This window comes from Sebastes umbrosus, chromosome 10 (genome assembly GCF_015220745.1).
Source record: "Sebastes umbrosus isolate fSebUmb1 chromosome 10, fSebUmb1.pri, whole genome shotgun sequence".
NCBI lineage: Eukaryota > Metazoa > Chordata > Actinopteri > Perciformes > Sebastidae > Sebastes > Sebastes umbrosus.
Window position 1 is genome coordinate 9,302,674 of NC_051278.1, and position 26,886 is coordinate 9,329,559.

The following is a 26,886-nucleotide window of genomic DNA, read 5'->3' on the forward strand; positions in this document are numbered from 1 at the left end:
AAAAAGTCATTGTGTGGTAAAAATGTTCCCTCTCAGTGTTTTCTTATTATATCTGATGTTTTTTGGCTAATATTACAGGTTCAAAAATGTGTATGTTGTATGATATTTAAAGGTGCTCAATATGAAATTCATGCACAGAGGGAGAGCAACTTCTCCTTTATATCTTTATTAATGCTCTGGATAGAAGATAAGATAAGATATTCCTTCATTAGTCCCACAGTGGGTAAATTTATCATATAGAGTCTAAAACTCATTTCCCATACCGTTGGCTGGTTTAATCTACAGCAATGCATCATGGTCTATAAAATCATCATATGTTTGTAGCATTTTTTAAAAGTCAACTTTTCATGAGCTCAGCCCTGTTTTCAGCTTTGTGACGATGCGTTTTCCAGCATTTCTCACCTGAGTAAATGTACTTAAAAAAAGTTACATTCCACCGCTGGATTAATCGTATACATGCAGATGTTTGCAGCTGAAACACACTGCAGATTCCAAGTCAATGTGTCAGCTGCCATTGACTTCAATTATAAAGGGTTTAATAAGTTGCAACTAATGGCTTTATTAACAGTTGATAAATAATTTAAGCATTTATTTGGGCTGCCCCGTTGTAGATATTTCCTTTGGCTGGTGTTTTCATCTGGTAATAAAGTGGTTATAAATGCTTTTTAATAATGTTTTTCTCACTTTCTAATAACCCATCAGGTATGCAGTCATAAACGTTCATTAGTCGTTAATAAAGGGTTTTAATTCATCAAGTCTGCAGTTGTAAATGTTGATGTTAAAGTTGATAATAGATGTATTATAATCCAAGTTAGTGGTCAAATGGTCCAGCCAAACTTTGTTCTTATAAATGGTTTATAACTGATCTATAAGGCATTAGTAAATTATATAACTTGCTAATAAAACCATTAGTTACAACATAAAACCTTCAGGGTTGAGTCAGGCTTCAAGTGTCAGCCTCAGTATTGAAATCTGCAGAAAGGCAAAAGGAAAGGTCAGTTCTTCAAAACAAAGAGCACCGCTGTGGTGCACTCTACAGTGTACAGATACGGCCTTTAGACAGACTGTTGTGAAAATAAGTGAGTGTTGGTGATTACTAGTCTCCAGTCGTGTCTGAACTCTCCCGATCTCCCCTCCAGGATGAGAGAGGAGAATATTGTGAAATGTCTCTGTAAAATCTCAGCGGCGTGCTGCAGAGCGTGCTGGGAGGAAATGGAAGACGAGAGGACAGGAAGCACATGGAGACGCCATCTGTTGTTGGGCAACAATGCAGCAAAAAAGTGCCAAACACACACACAAACACACACACACACACACACACACACACACAGGCTATGACATAAAGCAAATGGCAAACAGAGTGCAGACATTCACAGGCCGTATCAACAGTGTGAGCACACAGTGGCACACGATGATGCTTCAGCATTTCAAAATTCAGATTTAAAGACAAGAAGATTGTAACCCAGATGGTTAACATCTCATGAGAATGAAGTTAAAGTACAATACAGCACTATAATGTATTACGTGTTAGGGCTCACACACTGACACTAAAAAATTACATGTTCATCTCAAAATGAATTGTAATAACTTGACATTTTTTTAGTATCGAAGCAAAGAAGGAGTCATTGTCGGGATGAAAGTAACAGATGTTTCCTTTCGTCCCTCTACACCCTTGTTACTGAGTCTAACAGCGAAATTAAATGTGTTATTATCAATAAAGTTGTCTGAATCAGAGTCTGAATCACTGTTATACTATTCATACTATTGTTGTAAAATTAAATTTAGTATTTTTTTATTAAGATAATGTGTTTGCAATCACATATTAACAAAATTGTCAGACTTGTTTAATGAAAACAAGAATAACATAAAAAAAAAAAAAATTCAAGTGTATACCGTCGTGTTACTTTCGACTGAAAGGATCGAAAGTAACAACATTCGTTCAACGTCAAATTATACCAAAATTGTTCCACAATTGCACAAAACAACACCTGGTATTGATAGAAAAGAAAACACACGTGAGTTGTTGTTCACAAGGGAAATTAGTTTCTGTCAGTAACCTCGTCTTTTAAAATGACGTTTATATGAAAAGTGTTACTTTCATACCGTCTCTCCCCTATTAGAAGAAGAATCCAGGCTGCTCAACGACTTCTAGGGATGTTTAAAGATGTATGACACAACTTGGGGCCAGATGTGAGCCGCACAGACACAGAGATTTGTTGGTATCTTGTTTCCATAATTTAGTGTCAGGAACAGGATGTTTAGGAAGAACATAATGTGGGAAAGGAAGGCGCAAATGCCCTCTGAGGATGGGAAATGTTTTTATGCATAAACATGAGCTGTCTTGTCTTTAAATTGGAAACATCTCAGCCATTAGGAGTCTGAGGAAAACAATGGACTATATTTTGCCTCTTTAAAAATTGTTGATTTGCAGGTTTTGTTCGTAATGACAAATCCACAGACAATTATCACCTTCAGCTCCGTGAGACTGTCACGTTTAACGTGTATCGCACACATTCAAACACATTTCCACAGTATATAATGAGCAAAGGAGTGCTTCCTTTAGTTGGGGGGGTTCTTTTAGGCCAGTCCGTCAGTCAGTCAGTCAGTCAGTCAGTCCGTCAGTCAGCTGCCAACAAGTAAACAAGGCAGAACAAGTCCACATCAATCACCAAGTCTACTGCCTCAACACATGCACTTTTTCTGCTTGAGCACACATTATGGACGGCCTCCTCATTCTGTCAGTATGAATCAGGTGAGTGTGCACAGGAGAGACACGCACGCATCATGGGTAGTGATGTAGGCCATGGTGTTATCATTGCTATTTTCCAGTGTTATTTACCTCCTGTTTTAACCCATTTATGCCCAAAGACCATATTTAGTATGATAAGGAAAAGGCCACAACATTTGTTCTGATTGGTCAAAAGTCTTGAAATTTGGTGCAAACATACTTTGGGAAAGTATCTAACAGTATAACTTTGAAATGTTTATATCACATGAAAAATCACATTTTTATTAATAGTCAAAGTCAGGATTTTTGAAAAATGAGAAAAAATGGTAACATTCTGTTTATTAAATGTTTTCCATATGATTTTTTTTACACTACATATGTGTGCATAGATTTGATATTCAGCTTGTTATGAGTTCATAGAGACCTAATACTTGATTGTGCTCCTTGTAGTTTCTGAAATACAGACATTTTCTTATCATACTATATCTAGTATTTGGGCACTACTAGTGGGGCAGCTAAGCTGAAATATTCATTGTGCATTTTGTGATAAAAGCAACACATTTGGCACAGACATAGGTTTATATGTTATTAAAAGATATAGATATCGGGGCGCTGCAAATTTAGCAAAATGGCTGCCAAACAGGTGCTTAATATTCCTAATTGTTGCAGAAAACTGATTTCATGATGATGATTTCCAAGTTGCTTTAGTCGCAAAATGCACAATTGTTATGCTTAACTGCCCCGCTATACTGCAAAATCAGTAGTTCCATGTGCCCAAAGACTAGATCTATAGTATAATAAGAAAAACTCACATTCCAGCCAAACGTTTTGACCGATTTTGAAGATTCAATCTTTCAAATTCCAAAACCCGAATAATCTCAGGTTGCTCTGTACTGTTTGTGTGTTTTTAGAGCAGCTGATCATATCAAATATTTGTGAGGATCTTGTTTGGAAGACCGACATGAACATTAATCAGTGTCAGATTTTAAAAGTTAACTGGCAAAAGAAACTCTCTGCAACACTTCAACCTACAGCAACACACGGAGCACCAATCAGTCTCTTATTAGCACCTCGTTATAATGTTAGAGTGTTCTTTTTTACATGTACCTTGACATGAACCTCGTTACAGCGAGATGCCAACACGCTCGTTAGACACCTGCTCATTAGCTGCTTTCTATAACGAGCAGGTGTTATGATCAGATGGTTTTCATCCATAGCTATAAAAGAAGAAATGTCAGAACCTTCCCTGATGTGTGAAGGTCAGGTGGATGAAGAGATGATGACAGAACAAGCTGTCCTAAAAGCACAGTAAACAACGTGAATGTCACTTTGGTTAACCAAAGGGTCTATTGGAGAGAGAACGTTGCAGTGTTGACGTAATCCTGCTTACTAATAACATTCCTATGTACAATACATAATATAATAACAGCAGCATTTCATGGGTTTTAACTTTTAAAGTATAATCTTGTTGAGGTCATTTAAATCTGCTCAATGATACATTGCTGTGACAATAGTTTACACCTGTAAATAATTGTCTTTCCATAACGAGAACATTTTTCTTCACATTGTAATGTCAAATTCACACCAGAGCAGCGGCGAAGTGCTGCCTTCGGAGAGCTGCCATGCAATGTCTATGAAAAGCTGCGGCGGCCGCTCCCGAGCTCAGCAAGCTGCCGCTGCCAAACTAAAGTTGGACCAGAAAGGACCCACAGCCAATCAGTAAACAGATCATGTGACTCCTGCGACATGTTGACCAATGTTACAAAGAATTGGTGTAAATTCGGCACAACTCGTCACATACTGACGCTTTGTCAGACCCCTCGGCGTCACTCTTTGCGGTCGCAGTAAGTTAATATTGTGAATTAAACACGACACTTGCTTAGGTTTAGGCAACAAAACCACTATATTTTAGGTTAAGGAAAAAACTACATGGTTGGGCTTAAAACAACTACATTTGTAAAGTTAAAATGTGGCTTGAAGTTGTGAAAACAAGATACGAACAAACAGCTGATTATAAAGTGAAAGTCAAACTTAACGCACGAAACACAAACAGCGGTCTCCTGGACGAAAGCCCTGTGTTTGTTGGACCCATCCACCTCCCCTCCCACCCGCCCTGTTTGTCTCTTTTGCTCTTTAAACTACGTCACCACATCATGTTCCCTGTGTGTTTACTGTTGCCATGGATGGGTTTACATTGTAGTTAATGGAACGCCTGGTGCGTCGCATAACTATTTTTGCGTTCCCTCAAATTTCTAGGAATATATTTTGCATTCCCCTTGATCCACAGCAACAGTTAATGTTTCAGGATAGTTTAGTTATTTATTGTCATATGCACAGCAATTACACAGGAGCAGTCATTGTCAATAAAAATCCTAGACCTCAGGCTCCCTTCAACAAGGCTCATTTGAATATGTATAAAAGAGAATCACGATCATCATCATCAATCAGTGTGTTGGTCCAGTCCAGTTATAGACTAGTACACTGCCTGTTTAGGGAAATGCTCTGCAGATATTACCGAAAGGAGAGATGATGTGAGACATTACATGATGCATTTATTGCTCATTCCTCCTTTCAAAGGGCTGAGCTGCGTCAGTATGTAGCCACAGGCTGTGAGCCCAGCTGCTCTGCCTGGCTGTGCTGGGTGATGCTGTGGCTGTGCGTATAGTTATTGATCCCATTACGGCTGCACTTGCGATTGAATCTGTGATGCTATGGATGTTAGCTGTACTGTGACTACTCTTCACTGCTCCTATAAACATTTCATCCTGGTACAATGCCCTCATTACCAAACACAAAACAAAACTCTCCCTCTCACACGGCTATAGTCTCAGTCAGCCTTGGCAGCAGTCGCTGAGAGAGAGCAAGATCTGCTCTATGTAGGGTGGTGCTCACTGATCCTTCGTGATGTAAGTGGTGGTTAGAGTTAAAATTGAGATGTTGGTCTGTAAGAGTGGCTTTTTTGTATACTGTGGTCTTTAAACCTCCATAAGACCATGGATCTCAACCATAAACTGCATAGATGGACAACTCCTGTACCATAGGAAAACAATGGTTTTGCGGGTGACACGTTTTTAGCAACGTATCTCAGTGTGATCGGGGCCTTGAAAGACTTGTGACGTTATGGAAAGTTAAAGTTACATCTCTTATAGCATCAAATAACTAATTAAAACCAAACTTATCAGAAAAAATGAACACTTGAACACACATCAGCCTGATAGGAACTACCTAAAATGAAAGAAACCATCTTTGGGAAGGGGCGGGATTTATGACCTATACTGCAGCCAGCCACCAGGGGGCGATCAAGATGCTTTGGCTTCACTTTTGGGGTCAAGTCATCCGTCTTTATCTACAGTCTACATGGTCTCAACATGTTAATTATATGAAGACAGACAGATCTGACTTGCTGTTCAACCTAAGCAAAATCAGGACTAATCACAGGCCTAACAGAAAGATGTTAAAGCAGGCATGTTTTCATGTGTCTTTCCATTTTCAATATGTTTTTAAAACTGCATCATGTGTAGATCATATCTATTGTGGTAGCAGCTGACACTTCATCTCTCCTCTCTAGTGTTTTCTCATCGTGGAAGGATTGTCGCTGTCACAGATGGGAAAAACAAGAAAGGTTCAGTGGGAGTGAGATGAGTCACACTACAACAGATCTGATGCTCTTTGAAGACTGCGGCCGTCACATCTTTCTGCTTAAGCCCTCTCCTGACGGCAGCAAGCTTTCTAATCGTATCCCTCTCATTACTTCCCAACTTCTTTGTGGAGGAAACACTCGTTGGAGAGAGTTCTTCAGTTGGTTTGTATAATGTGAGGCACCTACAGTAGAGCCTCTCCAGCTCTCTTTACTGAGAACTTTAATCCTATTATTCAGCTGGCAGATCTGCTGCAACAGATGTGTCCTTTTTGTACTGGAGAATCAGAATCCTTGTCTTGGCTCTGAGAGGCATCACATGATTGACTGTAAGAAGCTTCAGAACTGGCCGTGCACATGAATGATTAACAATATCTCAAAACTACGTTAGAAATGTAAGTAATGGTCGTCAAGCTTTCTGACTAAAGAAAAACGTTGTAATATGTCCTTCTTGTGAATGCATTTACAGGCAGAACATCTGCTGCCTTTTAGCCCTGCATTGGTTGTCTTTTTGTCTGCTATTTATCACAGTGTAGTGTAGCCCTATATGAATGTGCATTTATTTTATGCCTGCCAACACAGTGATCTGTTTCTTGTTTGGACACAGCTAAAAATAAATTGTCTAATGATGTGAACAGATGATAGGATAAAGACAGAAGATGATGACTACAGCTACAGCAGCATCACAGACTTATATAAGAAGTGGACGTAGTCATCGTAGCGTCACCCATTGGTTTGTGGACTATGGTTTTGAAGCATCAAGTTGGGCAATTTGGTCGTCGCTATCTTGGTTATGTGCAAATGAACACTGCGAATATCAACATTTTTCTCAGACATATTATAAAATGACGAAGAAAAAACTAATTACGACTAAAATTACAATATATTAACTTATTATGCAATGAAAAATTAATTTCCATGGCATCCGCCACGTCAACAAACACGTCACAATCGTGAACTCTGAGCTGTCAGAAACTTTCCACCTACGAGGTCGTGAATTACCACAAGAGGAGGACGTTCATATGGACTCTTGTCGTGAACACGGTAAACACGGCCCCATTTGAAGGCACCAATAAGGTCAACATTTCTGACGGCTGTGGTCAGAAAATGTGACCCTGCTGTAAATGAGGCAAATATGTGACAGAAAACACACAAATCTAAATTGTTAAAAAACATAAATTATTTGAATATCTTTAATTAAAAGATATATTCAAAAAAACTCTCAAAGAAAAGCAAAAAATAAGCACATTTTGTGCTCAAAGTTAAAAAAAAGAAGGTTGTTGCTAAAATGTGAATATGATGTATGACTATAGTAGAAGCTGCAGGTCAAAGGTCATCCTTTAAGCTGCAGGATACAGTGGGAGTCACATTTTCTGACCACAGCCGTCAGAAATGGTGACCTCATGTGTTACTCTGTGGTCACAGATTTTGGTGGTCAAAGATTTCGGAGTAACACCATCTCTCCCAGGCCCCCTGAACCTACCCACCAAACTAAAAAGTCAAAGTACACCTCAAATATATGTTTCCCAAAGATGGTTTCTGTCATGGTAGGTAGTTCTTATCACGCTGATATAGGTTCATTTTTCTGATAAGTTTTGGTTTTAATTAGTTATATTGTAAAAAGGATGTTTGACAGCTGTGATTGACAGCTGCTGTGAGTGTACTACTTTAACTGTATGTCATGTGTATTACGTCATTTCTGTGACCCTCAGGAAGATGAGCGGTTGTCATGGTGTCAGCCAATGGGGATCCAGTCTATGAAACAAAACAAACCTAACTGCTGTGGCCGTACTCGGCTCCTGATTGGCTCAGGCGGGTGTGTGGGCGGGACCTCGATACCGCAGCGTAGCCTAGCAACCCCGACCACTCTGGCTCCAAATAACATCAATATCTCCAGATGGAAGCTCCCTATCCGGATATTTTGACTAAACTTTTGTGCAGTGGGAAGAAGTGGAGATCGTCCATCTATTTCAGACTCTTAAGAAACTTCTGTACTGTTGCAGAGTTAACTACATTTCTTCTATAGGTGAGCAACCTATGATCCAGTGGTGTTGTGCTTTATCTGACACGTTTAGCTATAGCTACATCAATGAAATGCACAACTAGCCAGATGAAAGGTGTGTTATTAACTTTAGCTTTAACTCAACATGACTTCTCACTTGGGCTGTTGTATACTCTGTTAAAATGTATACTTTCCAGTGTCCACATTGTTTTCTAAACATCATTAATGCCACTCACACAGGTGTTTTCACTTATTAGCCTGATTATTACCACTTTTCTAACAATAGCTTTGGTGTGTACAGACTGTTTTAAAGGGAGTGTTTGTAAGAATCAGAAATTGCTTGTTAACAGCGACACCTGTGGCCGTTAAGTCAACAAAAGTCAGCGCCCTGTTGCTCGCGCTTGTGCTCGCTCTACATAGACATGAACGAGTATCGCTCAAAACAGTGAGGCGACACACGTCAGCTAAAACCACAATATCACTCTATATTTCAGCTGCTCGGCAGTAATGTTAGCTGACCAGACGAAGGTCTCTCCATGAATAACTGCTGACCCTAGTGTTGGCTTTTCCTGCTTCAGCCTCCAGACCGCGCGCGCCCGGAGGGAGACACCGGCACCCGGTCAGAGACGATAACGTTTCTCGATGCGGAGCCCCGTCACTTTACAAGACACGGAAAACCTCTGTTGGTTCCAGTACCGCCGTTTGGCCACTACGAAAGTCGGGATCGACGACCGACGCACTTCCTGGGGGCTTGGTATTTTTTCGCCCAAAAGGGGGCGCGGCCTTGGCGCTTGATGACGTGATGCTGATCTGGTCTATAGAGTACTTGGAAGGCAGTGTGCGAGTCCATTTCACATGTTGGCAGCTTAATATGTGTGGGTTAAAATCTTGAATAGAATTGTGAGGAGACATTTTGTAGGTCCGAGCAGGGGGGCCGAAGGGGGGCCCCACACTTTATGCCCCTGGCCCGATTTGGCGTCACAAAACTTTAAAGGTGTGTAGTTGTGTCTGTGTGTGAGTCATCATGTCAAAATGTGGTCCAGTAGGTGTCTCACCTACTGTAGCAGGAATTATCACAGAGGTAGTTTTGAGTACTTTGCCAGGTGTTTATATTTGTCTAGTTGAGATAAAAATGAAGGCCGAGTGCAGAGATGGGTGTGGTCCGAGCAAGGGCGAAAGTGGGGAAGTGGGGAAGGGGCCATTTTATGTCCCTGGTTCGATTTGGCATCCCGGCTGGTGTGATTCCATTCACTAGTACTGTATGTGGCATCGACGTGCGTATTAATACTGCATTAGTTTCAGTCAGATTAGAGGATCTGACGTCAGTGATGTTTCAGAAGTCAGGCAGATAATCTTATTTACTTATATTAAGTATTTGAAAGTGAGTCCCTTTGCATATCTAATCCTATACTGTGAGCTTTTTTCAACGGTGATATATTTGGCAGACAAACTGGTTCTTTGGCTCCAACCACGGAGGTTTACCTCAACCACTGAGATTCTTCCTGCTTCCAGAACAGCTCTGCACCTGACAAATGTGTGCCTACCAACTGTAAAATAAAATGTACAGTGCTACATACAGTGCTCACGTTCTTTAAACACTTCCAGACGGCAAAATTATTAATCCACATCCCATTTTTATTTGAGTTAAGTGTGGCAAATTTCACATTTTCGGGCAAATGTCCAGTTATTGTGGCCCATCAAGCATAGTGAATATTCATCTATGGAACAATCACATTTTAATCAATAAGCCAGATACAAACAATTTCAAGTATTATATATTATTAACCTCTCCTCTACACCAATTCTTATGGGATTTATTCCTGCTGTTACTGTACATTAATACTCATACTGTATATGACTATAATGCAAACAATAATGTAAATATCAAAATGCTGTTCAAAAAACAGGATGTACAGGAAATCAGTTGGGAAAGACATTCCTTACAGCATACCGATAAACATAAAAAATACAAAAAAGGCACTTAAGAATATCAGATACACACTCACACGTATATATGTACACATACAGTATACTAAAAAATCAGATACTTGAGCCCATGTTGTCACACAATTCACCTGAAAAGTTATTTTTACAATTATATCAGATACACTTGGCTGGGTAGCGATGTAGAGACCTTGTCGGCTAATGAAAAACAAAGGCCTTATCCTACAGGAAGAACAGCTGACAGGAAGTCAGGACGGAGTGTTTCAAACCGGATCATAAGCATTACTGCTGTCTTACACCTCACATGGCTTTTTAATTTCACAGATATCCATCTATTGCAACAAGGAACTGAGAACAAAATTGCCTTAACTTGTCGGTTCTGCCGAGTCCCTATCGGCAGACTAGACAGACCAATACACACTTCCTGATGTGTTAAGCTAATATTGTCCCTTTTTTAATTAAAAACCAAACACAAGCAAGGTGATGCTGTCAACCTCTGATGATGAGGGTGATGATATGTTTCTTAACAAAATCTCAGAGGTGAGAGTAATATCTCCTTCACTTCCTCGAGCAGCTGGTAACCCTAAAATTATTAGTCTATCAGTGGAGAGTTACTGTAGCGTTCTACATGCTAATTTAATACACCTGACTTCTACACCCCCATCAGACTACAGCTTTAGGTGGGAAATAATATTTTTGTGGGGTGTTTTTTGTGAGGCAACTGGATAAAAGAATTTCTGGTGATTCATTTGCTAAGTCAGATCAAAATAGTTTTTTCTCCTGTGTTTATGTCTGAAAAAAATAGTTTTTGCCAGGATAAAGTTCCCTTTTCGTCTGTGAAACATGCGGGGGAAAAAAGTTTTCCCAGGTGGATAATTTTTCGTACTTTTTTCATCTGTGAAAATGGGTGAGAATTTTTTTTTTCTTTTGTCAAAATCATTTTTCAAAGTGTTGTAATACTCTTCCGGGTGAGTTTAAATTTCTCGATACACTCTAAACACAAGGTACATATTATCTTATTATTAGCACGGTATGTAAATTAAAACTCAGCTGGATGAAAACATGAATACGTTCAGTCTTATTTAGAACATGTTGTAATGGTGCACTTCAGCAAGAAATATAATTTTTTCACCTGTTTTCACAGATGAAAAAAATACGACGAGTATTAACACCATTATAGGTTAAAAAAGACAATAAATTAATTATGGATCCGGGCAATATTCAGAGAAACAAAACTCTTCAGAAAACAAATTCTGAGATTAAAGTAATAAATTTAGGAGAACATTTTTTTTTTTTTTAGATTTACCTACAATTGCCCTAATGCGCCATCATAAAAAAACGTACCTAGAAAAATTATCTTGGCAAAACGTTTTTTTTAACCTGGCAATATATATTTTTTTCCCCACCTGTTTCACAGATGGGAAAAAAATTGTGGAACTTAGAAAGATTATCCTGGCAAAACCCTTTTTTTTTTACATGTTCTTAAGTCATAAACACAGGAGAGAAATTAATTTAGATCAGACTAAGAGAGTGAATCACCAAAATTGTTTTTCCTCACTGGCCTCTCGGGGTTCCATACTTTTTTTTAAAATGTAAACGAACAAATTTGAAGACGTTAAAAATCTGAAAAAAAAAACCATCCGCTGAACACACTTATAAACTTTTAACTGCCATATTCAGAGGGATAAAGCCAACAGCATCACCACCTATGTGTCGCCTGGTTGAAAATAAAATGATTACTGCCAAATTATTGTAAGTTTAGACAATATGAGAACAATCAGTCATTTCCATGACGAGGCAAGATCCTGACCTTTTGTAGATTATATATAGATCTGTTTCTAAATAAATGATCTGGAGAAACCTACAGCGCTCTCAACAGGAAGACACAGATTGTCAAAAAAGTGCAACACACCACACATCACCTGTTTGATCACATTAACTGTCCACATCCAATCACTTTTAGTTAATATAGAGGGCTTTTAGGTGACACAACACACTCTGAGGCAGCCATAATGGAGGTTTTCTGCTATTGGCAAGATGAGTAAAGCATGGTTCTGTGTTGTTTTTCACCACCAATTCACCATTTCATTAATGATACACGTCCACGTGATAGCCATGTAACCACAGTACGAATGACACCTTTTATTTGAAATTTGAACTACCATTTGAAGGTGGACAAAATTAAATATGTAATCCCTAATGATCCGTCAGAATTCAATATTCATGGTCGCAGCAGACCGTAGATGTACTCCAGTACATCTATTGCATGCCCTTTTGGCCTCGGTAAACTACACTATTGTGGTTCACTTTAACGCAAAATAGAAAAAATCAGCTATGTGCTGAACGAATAATCATCCTGACACAAAATCCCCGGAGAAACCTGCAAGGAGTATAAAAGATCCAAACGTTTCCTCATCCCGATTCCACGTCAGCTCATATCCGTGTGACCGTCCTTGCGGAAAGCATAACCCATTCTAGTTTATTAAAAATTGAAGTGAAGAAAGAGAGCGTTTACGAGAGAGTAACCTTCAATTTGAAACAGATCTATCGACACTTCACCCTTTGCTTTGAAACAGCAGCAGGGATCTTGAACTATTGTTTCCTCCGCCAAGGAGGTTATGTTTTTAGTTTGGTTTGTCTGTTTGTCAGCGAGATTACGGAAAAACTACTGGCCCGATTTCCATGAAACTGGGCGGAAGGCTGTTTTTGTTTTGTAGCGGATCCGAATCACAGGACAGTTACACAAATAATTTTTCACTTTTGCGAGATTGGTCATTTGGCCTTGGTGGAGGTCTTCCCTCTCCAAGTGTCCTTTTAGTTAGATACTATATTTAGCCATCATTTGCACATAGACATTTTTCCAGTGGACCTCCATGGTGCCGGTCAGTTTACAGAAGAGTAGTAATGTCACTAAAAAGCCCCTCTATTCATAACTTTTTCCTAGTCACAAACAAGTCTTGTTTTTTGCTCTATAGTTATGTACAATTTTCGGAGGGGGAGCGGCTACTTTGTAACTTGTAGACAGTAAAATTGCAGAGCAGATAAATATTGAGTTGTGCCTGCTATTATCAACAACAAACTGAGGATTTCAAGTCAATCTAAAAAAACATTATGGTTTCAAAGTATTGCTAAGACAAATTAGCCCACTACAGCCTTTGTCACTCTTCCTCTCTTGTGTTCTTTATGTCCTTTTCACAGGATTTGTTAAAAAAAATTCTCCCTGATCTCCCTCTTCACGTTATAATTTTCACTTTACAGCAGCTGAATAAAGTGAGCTCAGTCCAGCTTGTTGGAGTGGAGCTCCAGCTACAGCAGACCAACATGCCAATCAGCACCTTTTCAGCTCTAAAACAGTCTTCATTATCAGTAAACCATATTTCACCTCTGCCACAGTTCCAGACCAAAACATCCTATTATAAGGCTGTTAAAGTTATTTTATAATCATAGCCCTGATGAGGAAAAGAGTTGTAACACCCTTTTGGGTCTCTACTGGTTTAAATGATTTTGGGATTTGGTCCAAGGCGAGTTTGTTAAGCTTGGCTCAGGATATGACCTCCCACTTTCGCAAACACCTCAGTCCCACCCCATATTCAGTACAGTTAAACTGAAGAAATAACATCATAGTTGTTTATGATAAGCCCTTAACCTGAATTGCCTCTAATGACACGACTGTATGAATGAGTTTTACTATTACTGTCTTCTTGGCCGTAAGGTTCAGCGTCCAGAAGCTTCTTAACTCTGCTAAGAATAACGTTCGAGTTTAAACAATTATTTTTTTTCTCTTTAAATATTGAACCGGTTAATTTAAAAAACATCAAACCCTATCCCCTACAAAGGAACAATCTCACTGTACTCGTTCCTCTCTCCTCTAGCTCCCGCCATCATCAGCGCTCCCTCCAGTCCCGCCATATTAGAGCCGAGCCCCATGCAGCCCTTCAGCCCTCCTCCAGCCAGGTCCTGGCACGTCACGGCATCATGGGAAGACACAATAATCCCGCTACTTGCAGATGGGGAGGTGTTGCTCTCCTCCCCCCTCCTCTGGTGCTCTGGTGTTGGAGCAGGTGCTCTGATCCCACTGCTTCCAGCGCCTACACCACCTCCGATATCACCACCACCACCACCACCTCGCCTTTTAGGTGACGGGCCCCAGAGGAAGGCGTGGGCAGGCCTGTAGTGCTGGCGGGCGTAGCGGAGTAGACGTCTGCGGGTGGCCGGCAGGCGGATGGTGTAGACAAAGTACTCCAGGACGCTGTGCTGCATGTTGGGAAGGGTGTTGTGGCACAGCGTCTCCTCCAGGAACAGACGGACCAGCGGCGCCTTGAAGGCCTCGTAGCCCAGCTCGCCGAGGGACTTTAGGATGCGAGTGATCCGCAGGTAGTTGTGCTGGGACCTTGAGAGAACAAAACAAGAGGTGAACATGTATTATTATGACTTGTCAAAATGTCTCCTGTAAAAAAAAAGGCCAATTACAGTCTTAGTAATAGATGATATATTACATCATATTCAATGGTTCTGTATGATGACCCTAATGTGAATTTCATCAACGTAAACTAAGGTTAAAAATACTATAATAAAACATAAACAAGACTAAAACTAAATCAAAAGTTACTTTTTGAAAATAAAACTTTAATGTGAAAGACGGACAAATGAACCATTCAACGACCTGCATTCATACTGTATCTTCTGGATTGTTAAAACTAGGGCTGCAACTAATGATTATTTTCATTGTCGATTAATCTGTTGATAATTTTCTCAATTAATCGTTTTTTGGTTGTTGTTTTTTTTACATATATTTGGCATATAACAAGATAGAAATGAACAATTAACACAGGGACACAGGATTAAAACTGGCAAACTGTCTTTTTCATTTCATGGGGACTTTAACAGCCAAAAAAAGTATCTTATTATTATTTTTTAAACGCATGATGAAAGTGATACTAATATTTCCCTTAGGAAAATTAGAACAAATTGTCTTTAGTATTTGTATTAGTCAAATGAGAAAAAAACTAATATACATTTTAAGCAAAAGACTAAACCTAAATCAAAATCAGCTGCTAAAAAATTAACACTACATGACTCACGGCATTGCAATCAACTTGTATTCGAAGGTCTTTGACAATACAGCACCCTCATTATTAAGAATAGTTTGTTTCTGATGGGTGTTTGGCCTGAGAGCAATCTTAGAAAACACAGAGCACCAGATGCCAAAGCATATTTGCTGGGACGTTAAAAGCAAGAGAAGGGAATACAATTGTACTGAACAGCTGCTTTATGGTGGAGAATATGTTGTTTCTCATGAGGTTTGGATAATGGCAACAATTAGCATCGGATGCTAAGGTTTAGAGGAGGTTATAGTAGTAGTAGCACTGAGGAGAAAAACATACTTGTATTAAAAGTGTACAATGTGTGACATTCAGGTGGAAAACGCAGTGACTACTGTCAGGCCATGAAACCATCGAAATGGGATGTGAAAGAAAAAAAAAAATCACCCTTTAAATTACCCTTTAACCATCTGTTCGTTGACTGAAAACATGTTGATTCACATTTGGCTGCTGATAGAAGAACAATTAAGTTGTATGGGATTTAGAATAATTGCCTTGCTAAAGGGCACAGAAGCAGCAATTGGCAACTGAGCCAGAAGTTCACACCAATTCTGGCTGCAATTTTTATACCCCTAAGCTGCTGCACAAAGTGCTTATGTGTGTGTTTGTGTGTGTGTGTGTGTGCTTACTCATTAAGGTGCTGGAAGCGCTCTTGCCAGTTGGGAGCCCGACTAACATTCCCGCTCTTATCCAGCAGTTTGACTCCGTAGAAGTCCAACATCAGGGAATAGGCCGCCAGGAATCTCCGCTTAGCTTCCCGAGTGCTTTGGAATTCCTGATGGGATTAAACGCAGCAGATCAGAGACCAGCTGACAGGTACGACACCACCTTTCTGTTTGGCATTAACATGGACCCAAACCACATCTGAATTGGGTCAGTTTGCACTTGTTAACAATGGGATGTAAATTAATTTCAGAAAAAATTACTCTTAGCTGAACAAATATACTTCAGACACAAACATTCAAGTGGTTAAAGGGATATTTTGGGTGTTTTGAAGTGGGGTTGTAAAAGGTACTTAGTCAGTGTATTACCTACAGTAGATGACGGTGGGCACACCCCCAGTTTGGAGAAACAGACAGGACTTAACGTATGAAACCAACCGTTATTTGCGCTTTTGCCAAAGCAACCAGACTCTATTGAAAAAACAGTAATTTTACCTTGCACATTTGGTTTTGATCGGATTCACTGAAATCGCACAATAGCACAAACAAACTAACCAATTGAGGCAGCAGTAAACCAGCAACTCTAGTGTTCTCTGAGGTAAAATTACAGGTTTTTTCGATGGAGTCTGGTGGCTTTGGCGAGAGTATAGATGGATACAACGGCTTCAGTTTCCCATCACAAAAGGTTGATTTTTTTTAGGTTAGCCTTTCTCAAATATTTTTACAACCCCACTTCAAAGCACCTGAACTATCCCTTTAAGCATTCTCAAAGTTGACATTAATAATGATCAAACTGATGTCAGATTTATTCAGAGACAGAGTATTTTCCAAAGCCTTTTTTTTGAGAGTCTTATGTAACTGCTTTATACAGGGAATGCACCAACGTTCTTGAGTGCAACAACTTTCAGTACACTGTCATTTCAAGTGTAAAATATCATGTTAAAAGGAATGTTTTTAATGTATTGGTTGAATGGAAGATACACTCTGTCGCTCAACCATGACAAACATTTGCAATGAGGAAGTGCAAACAAATCAGACATGCAGGCAGCTCTAGAATCGATGTGTATATATATATATATGTGTGTGTGTGTGTGTGTGTGTGTGTGTGTGTGTGTGTACTTGTGTTTCTTACTTTGATCTCGTCCTGAGTCAGTTCATGTGCGTAGAAGTTGAGCCCTTGTTCTCTTAATGGGAACAGCCTGTCACAAGGAAATAAAAAAACACGAGATCAAATGAAAATAGATTTCTGGAAGTGATGAAAATACACAAGTGTTCATAACAGTTGCTACTGCTGTCACCGTAAAATACAGACATTTAGTACCACTATTGCTCCCTTATACAGGGTCGTGTCTAGGAGGTAACTCACAAATTAGGAAACTCACTGGTACTCAATCTGCAGCACGTGCGTGACCGGCGTGACCAGAGGAGCGCTTTCATCTCTCCATTAGTAGGCAGCACAGTTCCTATGTCACACACTCAGAGGCTTCCCCCACACACGTTTTATCGAACAAAATTGTGTCATGATGAGTCCGAGAGTGCATTTTTTATGCCTCATGTCTCCATGACATGACTCGGGGAAGGACTCAGCCAGACATTTCTCCGTTCTCGGCTGAGATGGACGACATAGCGCTGCTACATGTGTCTTTAGGTTTAATTAAAGGCATTTGTTTTTAAGGATTCTGCTAAACGTATTGTTTGTATTTATATTTGTTATCGAATAAGAAGCATTTTCCAGAAGGTTTGGTGTGTTTTATGCACGTTTGTAATCCTGAGGGGTTAAAAAAAAATAGTTGAATAATCGGGTCCAGCCCTACTGGTGAGGACGCTGTATTTTAGCCTGGAACATGCAGCTTTAGCCTCAGTCTTTCGCACAATATCATGTATGTGGCCATCAGGTGCATATTTAAGACATTTTTACAAGGTCTCCGTTTAAAACGAGTCAGATGGAAACATTAAAAAGTCGGCCGGAGACGGGTTTTTAACCAACTCATGGAACTAATATTAGCTTAATCGGCTAGCTACAGTAGCTATAACTGATTAACAGTTGTTTTTTCAGCCGTCCCTGGCTATAAAAGAGAAGTCTGCTTTTGTCTACCTCTGTCTGAGATGAAGAACCCATTGATTAAAAAATGACTAAGGATTTTGACGAGTAAATCTGCCCCCGTTATCACTGTAAAGTGAATAGATGCCACGTGGGAACGGAAAGCTTGACGGGTGCAGCGACGGTAACTAAAGCGAACAGTCAAATTTATATTCAGGATGTACAGCTGATAAAAATTCTCACTTTATTTCTGGTGACAAGCTTTCACATGTCAGAGTTGCTGTGGCTTTTACCGTCCAATTAACAATCCAGTCACCTCCGAGGAGTCGGTGCAATCGCATACTGTATAAGGTAAATGGGAATAGATGAAATGTCTCACCACTGAATGTAGGTGTGATTGTGCTCCAGTTTGTCATAGTCGCCTCTCCACTTCGTCAGAATCTCCTCTATATAGATACCTGAAGAAGAGACAGGGGATAATTAGCAGCCAAACACATTTCTAGTGTGTGTGTGCGTGTGTGTGTGTGTGTTTGTTTAAACATTGGATCAGTCCACTAATCTGCTGGTCTTTCCCAGTCAAACATGACCTTTAGCCAAACAAAACTCACTAAGCCCAAAGCCAACATTTCCTCTGTCCACAATGGCAGGAGGTCTGCATGCAGTGAGTGTGTGTGTGTGTGTGTGTGTGTGTATGTGTGTGTGTGTGTGTGGGGGGGTGTGCGCGTGTGTGTGTGGGTGTGAGTGTGTGTATGATCTCACCATCAGGTACTAGAGGGATCTTGTTCAGGTAGAAGCGCAGGTTACGGTACTCATTGGGTTGCCGGGACTTTCTGAAGTTCTACAAAAACACACACAGAACAAAGAGATCACACTGTGTGTCAACAATGTGGAACGAATCTAGCCATCTAGCGGCGCAGCCATTACTGTGGTGGCACGTTGTAGTGACTCAGTGTCTGCTAACCGTGGTGACTTTAAGCTGAATGTGTCTGTGGTTGCTCGTAGTAACTTACATAAATGGTTGCCGTAGATAATAAACACAGATGAGTATGTATTTAAAATGGATTAAAGTCAAATTGAAGGCTTTTATGAGGACACAGCTGCCGTCACTACGAGCAACCACGACGCTTTCAGCTGAGAGTCACCAGTTAACACCGTTAGACACTTTGAACGTGTTCTGTTTGTGATATCGACCGATTAATGATTGACTTTGTGGTCATGAGGTTGCCCTAGTTAGAGCAACTAACGTTATATTTCACAATAATGCCACAGTTAGTTGATGAAGTTAATTTAGTCTGTGGGATCACCACAGTCCCTAGACAGTGTCTTAAGCCCACTAACGTTAGCTACTTTTGCTAAGCAGTGTTAACTTAGCTGACGTTACTTGTTTCAGGCTAACGTTAGGCAGCTGAGAACTTCTCAGGTTCTTCCCGAACCCCTAGACATCGTTGTGAACAGTAACGTTACATAGAAAGTAAAGGTAAAAGTAGAAAATTGTACACTTCTTAGGACAGCTTGCATTCAAACGTGTACGTACTGTAGGGAGATGCCACCGCAGTCATGGCGACTTGTCTACTTGCGGTATTTCCCCGGATTTGTGTATACAGAGAGCATCTGTGAATTGCGTATCTACATTTGTGGGTATCAATGGCACATTGTTCTTTGTTTCTGTGTGTGTGTGTGTTTACCGGGTAGCTATGACGGTATTTGTAGAGGTCCCTGGCAGCGTAGAAACTCCTCTTCATCTTTGGAACAGACTCTGGAGAGTCCGTCAGCTGAGAGAGGAAGAAAGAAAGAAGGGAGGGAGGAGAGAAATAAATAAAGAGAATCAGTTCAAATGCAGAAACAAAAGCGTCCCGTGTTTTAACAGATGTAGTACAGCACTCATCTACCATTCAGCTGAATGAAAAGCTTTGACTTTGCTTTTGAGGTCGGGGGCTGTCATCATCCATTTCTCTCTAGCAAAGGAGGACAATTCACATCAGCGCTGCCGTGCAGTCAGTACAAAAGGACGCTAGAAACTAGATCTGATTCCCAAATAAAATCTGGGTCATGTTAACTTGCACTGGTCAGAAAGGCTCGCAGTGTTACACTGGGCCTGTTATATCTAACTATATCTATCTACGTATCAGGGCTGCAACTAATGATTATTTTCATTGTTGATTATTTTCTCTCTTAATCGATTAGCTGTTTGGTCTATAAAATGTTAGAAAATGGTGAAAAAATGTCAATCAGTGTTTCCCAAAGACCAAGATGACGTCCTCAAATGTCTTGTTTTGTCCACAACTCAAAGATATTCAGTTTACTTTCATAGAGGAGTAAAGAAACCAGAAAATATTCACATATAAGAAGCTGGAATCAGAGAATTTTGGTTTTGTTTTCTTGAAAAATTACTCAAACCAGTTAATTGATTATGGTAGTAATTTTAAACCAGTGATTCCCAACCTTTTTTGGCTTGTGAGCCCTTACAGAAATGATGAGAAGTCTTAATTTAAGCAATATCTAACAAAGTGTGATTCAGGGAATTACAGTTTCTCAAATATTCATAATAACCCGCTGTTTTAATATTCTGAAACAGTGTGAAGTAGTCTAATAACAACAACCCAGTGAACTATTTTGATAAATTCAAGATGATATCATGTTTAAGCTCTCTCTGGCAAAAGATTTTCTTTTGGTTTTAATAAAGTTCTATTTTTTATCTTATCTCTCTCATGACTATTTTGGTCATGTTTTTTTTTTAATCTAATCTTAAAACTCACCTGTTCCTCTTAGCCTTCCCCTATAGGGTTTTTTATAATTACTATAATTTTATTTTTCCTATTTTGATGCTTTTAATCACGTTTCTTGTGTTAATTATCTTAACATCGTATTGTGATTGTTTTACCCTTTGTGTGAAGAACCTTGAGATTTTGCTGTATTTTAATATATAAAATAAATAAATAATAATTATTATTATTATTATTACTTTCTGTAATAAAACAATTAAAAGCAGAAATCCTGTCAGATAGGGGACCATGGTCTAGTTTGTGTCAGATTAGGGATCCTTGACTTGAAAAAGTTTGGGACCACTGGCCTGTAATATAATCAGATTGAATACATTTTAAAATTGCAATTTGTCAAATAATCTCAAATTTGACATATATCCTATTTTTACCAGTAACAGTGGAGTGCTTGCTTGGCGGATTTAATGCCACAAGGAAGAGTAATTAGTCAGTAAAGTTCACTCACACCTTCAGAGTGCAAATCTCTGCATAAAACAAAGGTTGCATTAAATTGACATATTTTTGCATGAAGTCTGGTGTATAGGCTGGATGCTCTTCTCAGCAGGACAGCAGCATGGGGTCTGGTTGTCCTCTCTGTGTCCTGGCCTTGTCAATAACGTGCACCATGTCCCGGTCCTACCCCCCCACTGTGTCATCACATGCACGCTCTCTAACCCTCACTGTACCTTTGGGGACTCATCTCCAGGGTCTCCTCCCGGGGCCCGGTCGCTCTCCGCCGGGCTGATGGAGTCGGAGATGCCGCTGTCCTCTTCAGCCGCCGGCTCTTCGCTCTCGGAGTCTGACCCCCACGTCGAGTCGCATTCCTCCACGGTGCTCGGCTCCTTGAGACGCCAGCTGCCCAACAGATTTCCCATTTAAAATGCAACATGCAACACCCCGCTTTCTCTTCTATTGTCCTCTTCTTTTGCACAAAAATACTACATCATTTGTTGCTCACAGCCTGGTGTTTTTGTGTTATATCAGCTCGCTGGGCTCACATTGCCCTCACACTCACAGAGGAGCGTTTAAATGGCAGAAAGAGGGGAATTTCCAGATCAGCAGCGATGATGCGTGTTTCTGTATGAGAGGTGATTAGTGCCACTAAGCAGCAGGAGGAGGTCTTAAAGCTACAAAACCGTGATTTCTCAACTGAATAATTATTCAGTGTCTTCTTGATGGTTGCTTGAAATATCATCGAATTAACTAAACTAAATAAATAACAAAAAAAAAACATGCAGTTTATTGTGACAGCGATAGCTTTGAGAAATTATTAAAGGGACTGTTTGTAAGAATCAGAAATGCTTGTTAACAGCGACACCTGTGGCCGTTAGGTCAACGAAAGTCAGCGTCGGGCTCGCGCTTGTGCTCGCTCTACATGGACATGAACGAGCATCGCTCAAAACAGTGAGGCGACACACGTCAGCTAAAACCACAATATCACTCTATATATATGAGGCGAGCACTTCTGTTCTGATAACTGCTCAGAAACCCCCTTATTGTCAATCTACCTAGAAAAGCCATCCATTCTCTGAATGCTGTAGGTCTGTAGTTTGTGGCTATAAAGTTTCATGAGGCTGTGATTATCCTAGAGGTCACCACGGGTCATTTTATACAGTGAGGTCAAGTTTCAAAAAATGGTCTCACCATATGAAATGCTACTATGGGGACTAAAATCATCACACATGAATACGATTGGGCTCATTGGAGCCACAAGAGTCTCAGCTTTTATAGTCATACCCAATTTATGTAATTCCAAGACTGTTTAGGGATCCCTGAATAAACAAAAGTGCAGTAACTTTGGCCCTGCTCCTTCGTACACGTCCCTCAGCAATTTATTTTTTTTTTTGTATTATTTGCTGTACTTTAATTTGTGCACTGTGAAACCGAACCAGACTAAATAGAAAACAAACCATAAGTATCAATTTCCCTCTGATTCGGACTAACCAAACGGACTATGGCTTGTGAAAGCGCCCTTAGTGCTTCAGCTACATTTCATGACAACATTGAAAAACAGAATGCACAACCTGCATTTTAGATTTATTTCTAACACTTAAAGAACACAACAGCACCTCTAAATCTAGAGATTTAGAGATGTTGTTTGTTGTAATAACCTACAGTATATTGTATATTGCTGTTTGTTCCTCTGAAACGCTGAAACTATTTGCAACCCATCATTTTATAGTCCACGATGTTGCTGACGGATCCCTGGCTTCTCCTCATCCTGTTGCTCTGTGGCATTAATCACTTCTCATACAGTGTCCCGGTAACAGCAGCATCAGGACCAGAACTGTATCACGTGACACCGGGACAGGAGGAGGTTACTGTACCTGCCTCCCTCACATTATCAATGTCACTCCAGGAACAAAGGGAAACTGTGAATGTTCTCCTTTTGGGGCATTCACTTTACTTATAATATTCTATTAATTGAGGCCATGTGTTATCCAAACATATTCCTATTCTTCCTGTTATATTGTTAGGGTGATTTAATGAAATAGTTCTTATAAAGAAATGGGGATTTCTCACTTTATGACATGGGTTGGGTTTCATACTTCTGTCTGTTTCTTTTGTTTTTGTATATGGAAGCACTGTTGGTCACTTCTTTAATTATCTCGTCATGCACAGTTCATTTGCTTTTTGCATCGCTATTCCAAATTGGGACTTTCCATGAAAATATTATGGAAAGTTAAGCAATGGAATCGGTCATTGTGCGAATTTACTCCTAGTTCTTAATTTTCACTTCAGAAACAATAGTTTAGTTCAATCGATCTCACAACAAGGTGTCATCAGGTCTTTACCAGATAATACTAAAGAAATTATATATATATATCAGTCATTTATTACAAGTGTGATCTGGTCCAGTCACTGCCATCCATCACTGATATGATGTCGTTTGATTACATATTTACGTAAAATGTATTGGCTGTCAGGAAGTCCTTAACCTGAATTGATTCATAGTAAAGTCTTGGATAAATAGTAAACCTTAAATATTCTTACTACATCATTAAATATTAGCTACGGCTAGAAGTCCTATATACATTACATTGATTGCACTTTATTTAAATGTAACAATGCCTATATGTATTGTCCTTGTCAAATAAACAAATAAATAAATTGGCCTTAGTTTGTATTTGCCTGTGGTGGAAAGTACCTAAGTACATTTACTAAAGTACTGTACTACTTATATTAAATATTGTATTCTCTACTCCATAACATTTGTTTAATAGTTGTATCTATGAGTTACTTTTCAGATTAATATTTTACATTTAAAAGAATCACAATACATTAATAAAATGCAACACATTATTAAATATTAAACCAGTGATTCCCAATCTTTTGGGTTTGTAAGCTTTTACAGATAACAGCATCTGGTTGGGGCCCCTTGACACATTTCAGATGTCTGAGTTATTAGCAGTTTAAATAACTGTTTTAGGCCAATAGAGGTAAAATTATCCAATATTTCATAAAAAAGAATACTCTATTCTGATTATTCAATCATGGCGTTCTACGGTCTGTTATTTCTTTATAGCAAACTGTTGCTATGTATAACAGACCGTTGCTATGGACGCAATTCTGATGTCGTACTCTGGAGGACCATTTTTGTGTCAAATTATTGATTTCTTAGGTAAGTAGTTGTGTAATAAGCGGGATAACGTACAGCTAGCGTTTCATTGTTGTGAAATAAACCCCTTCAGGAGTGCTGCATCGCCCTGTCGGGTTTATTGCACAACAATGACCGGCTCGCTGTACATTATCCCTTACTTAAACCAGTGTTTCCCAACCTTTTCGGCTTGTGGCCCCTAAAAGTAAAATACCGTAATGTAAAAATACAAGTAAAGGTCCTGCATTTAAAATCTTACTTAAGTAAAAGTACAGAAATATCAAAGTAAAGTATCAAAAGTAAAATTCTACTGGAATATATCCACAAGTTAAAAGCGACTTTACTGCAAATGATATTAGTCTCAACCTTCAAAAGTACATACGAGTCCAACCCTCTTAGGCATTTTTGGTTTGGCTGAGCCTGTAGCTCGACCACCCTTGCACTGGAATGAGGGTTCACCCGAAACTGCAGTTCTTGCCAGCGTGAATAACACCTGTGACATTGTCGTGACTCTGATCATAAGATGCGTCCAGCCCTCCAGCTGTGGCTGCTGCTGCTGCTGCTGCTGCTGCTGCTGCTGCTGCTGCTGCTGCTGCTGCAATGGGTGAAAGTGAGTCACAGAGGTCAGGGTAAATTCATCTTTACAGTCAGTGAAATGTCCAAATCAAGTGAAACCAAGAAATGAAGTAATCGAGACTTGATACCACAGTATCGATGGCATAGTTTCTGTCTCGTCCGCAAGTACAGGAACTAAGTAGTTCCGAGTGACCCTTGTGACGTTATAGGTCATTCGATATGAATTCATATTTAAACGAGAAGCGACTCGATAGAGGGAAATCCTTCACAACAAAGCTGCAACTTCTATAATGACTCATATTAGCTACGGTGGGTGATCTTGAGAAACAAGAAAGAGTACACTAGATTTTTTTTTTAATTATCCAACTGAAAAATCCAGCCCAGTGTTGTCAACTCTTTTCAAATGAAAGTAGCTAGCAGCACTAGCTCCAAAAGTCCCTAAATCTAGCAAGAAAGACGTCAAGTCGCCAACACTGACAGTCCATCCCTTCAGGTTTCCATCCAAAGCCTCCCAAATTATCACTATGAACCAAGGCTATCAGTCGATTGAAATATTTAATTGTGATTTATCGCATGATTGTCCATGATTAATCACCATTAATCGCAAATTAATAACACATTTTTTATCTGTTCAAAATGTAACAAATATGCTGCTTTATGCAAATATATGTATATATTTATTATTAAAAATCAATTAACAACACAAAACAGTGATAAATATTGTCCAGAAACCCTCACAGGTACTGCATTTAGCATAAAAATTATGCTCAAATCATAACATGGCAAACTGCAGCCCAACAGGCAACAACAGCTGTTAGTGTGTCAGTGTGCTGACTTGACTATGACTCTGTAAAGGAGAGGCTCGTGGGTACCAATAGAACCATTTTCATTCACATATCTTGAGGTCAGAGCTCAAGGGTACCCTTTGAAAATGAAAAAGTTTCTCCTCGCCAAAATTTTGCGCAAGTTTGGAGCGTTATTTAGCCTCCTTGACAACAAGTTAGTATGACATGGTTGGTACCAATGGATTCCTTAGTTTTTTTCGTTAATATGATGCCAGTATCTTCACTCTAGCTTTAAAACTGATCCCGCTACAACCTCTGAAAGATCGATTGTAATGTAATTTTTGAATGTAAACATATCATAATGAATGTAAACGGCGAACATGACTGTTGTTAGTACTCACAGCTGTCAAGCTGTGGAAGACTCTGGTGAAGCACAATGAGTGCACGCTGGTAGGCAGGCAGGTAGCCCGTTCAATCGTCACATTCGGGCTGAATGAAATGATTGGACCGGTTTATTACCGTCCTGCGACAGCCACAGATACCAGATTATTTTCTTTTTATTACACGGCTGTGTTGAATACTCGATTCTGATTCTGAAATATAACTAAAATGTTTCTAAAATCTTTACCAACTCTACCTTTAAGCCAACTTTGAAGCTATTTGTTGGACTTCCAAAAACACCACATGACTACAGCAGAGTTCTTACCACCAGTTATTCTTAATGGTGGAAATCCCAGGATCCGATGACTACTATAATGAAATATTACAGTGAAATCATTTTGAAATGTTTTGAGAAATGATGTTTAGTACAGTACAGTCACAGACAAACAGTCAGGAGAAAAAAAAATATAAGTAGAGGTGAACACAGCCAACTTTTAAATTGACTTCCTAATCTGAGGATTGAGGAACAGCCTGTGAAGGTATCAGCATTTCATCTAAATATGAGCCATATGCAGCAGCACAGAATCAGTGGAGAGACTTCACTGCTGCATTCCTCGTTGACAAACTCTAATCCCCTTATTGCTCCAATATTGTGTCAGTCACAGAGGAGT

The 26,886-nt window shown here is 39.6% G+C and overlaps 1 protein-coding gene and 1 long non-coding RNA gene across 2 annotated transcripts; one reads left to right on the forward strand and one right to left on the reverse strand.

Moving 5' to 3' along the window:
• Positions 1-9,981: 9,981 nt before the first annotated feature.
• On the reverse strand, positions 9,982-21,909 carry ogfrl1 (opioid growth factor receptor-like 1). The gene is made up of 7 exons (XM_037782541.1): positions 21,562-21,909; positions 19,802-19,888; positions 18,876-18,954; positions 18,496-18,574; positions 17,208-17,274; positions 16,043-16,188; positions 9,982-14,701 (listed from the first exon to the last, which is right to left on the reverse strand). The coding sequence occupies exons 1-7, from the start codon at positions 21,748-21,750 to the stop codon at positions 14,140-14,142; spliced, it is 1,209 nt and encodes a 402-aa protein (XP_037638469.1). The 5' UTR covers positions 21,751-21,909; the 3' UTR covers positions 9,982-14,139.
• On the forward strand, positions 14,548-19,795 carry LOC119495775. The gene is made up of 3 exons (XR_005208557.1): positions 14,548-14,685; positions 16,108-16,229; positions 19,507-19,795. It is a non-coding gene; the product is annotated as an uncharacterized LOC119495775 (long non-coding RNA).
• Positions 21,910-26,886: the final 4,977 nt, after the last annotated feature.

Coding starts and splice junctions, on each gene's coding strand:
- ogfrl1 (XM_037782541.1), bottom strand. CDS start 21,750: ATGGGAAATCTGTTGGGCAGCTGGCGTCTCAAGGAGCCGAGCACCGTG. Junction 19,889..21,561: donor CTGGAGATGAGTCCCCAAAG/GTACAGTGAGGG, acceptor TTCCTCTCTCAG/CTGACGGACTCTCCAGAGTC. Junction 16,189..17,207: donor TGACTCAGGACGAGATCAAA/GTAAGAAACACA, acceptor TAATCCCATCAG/GAATTCCAAAGCACTCGGGA.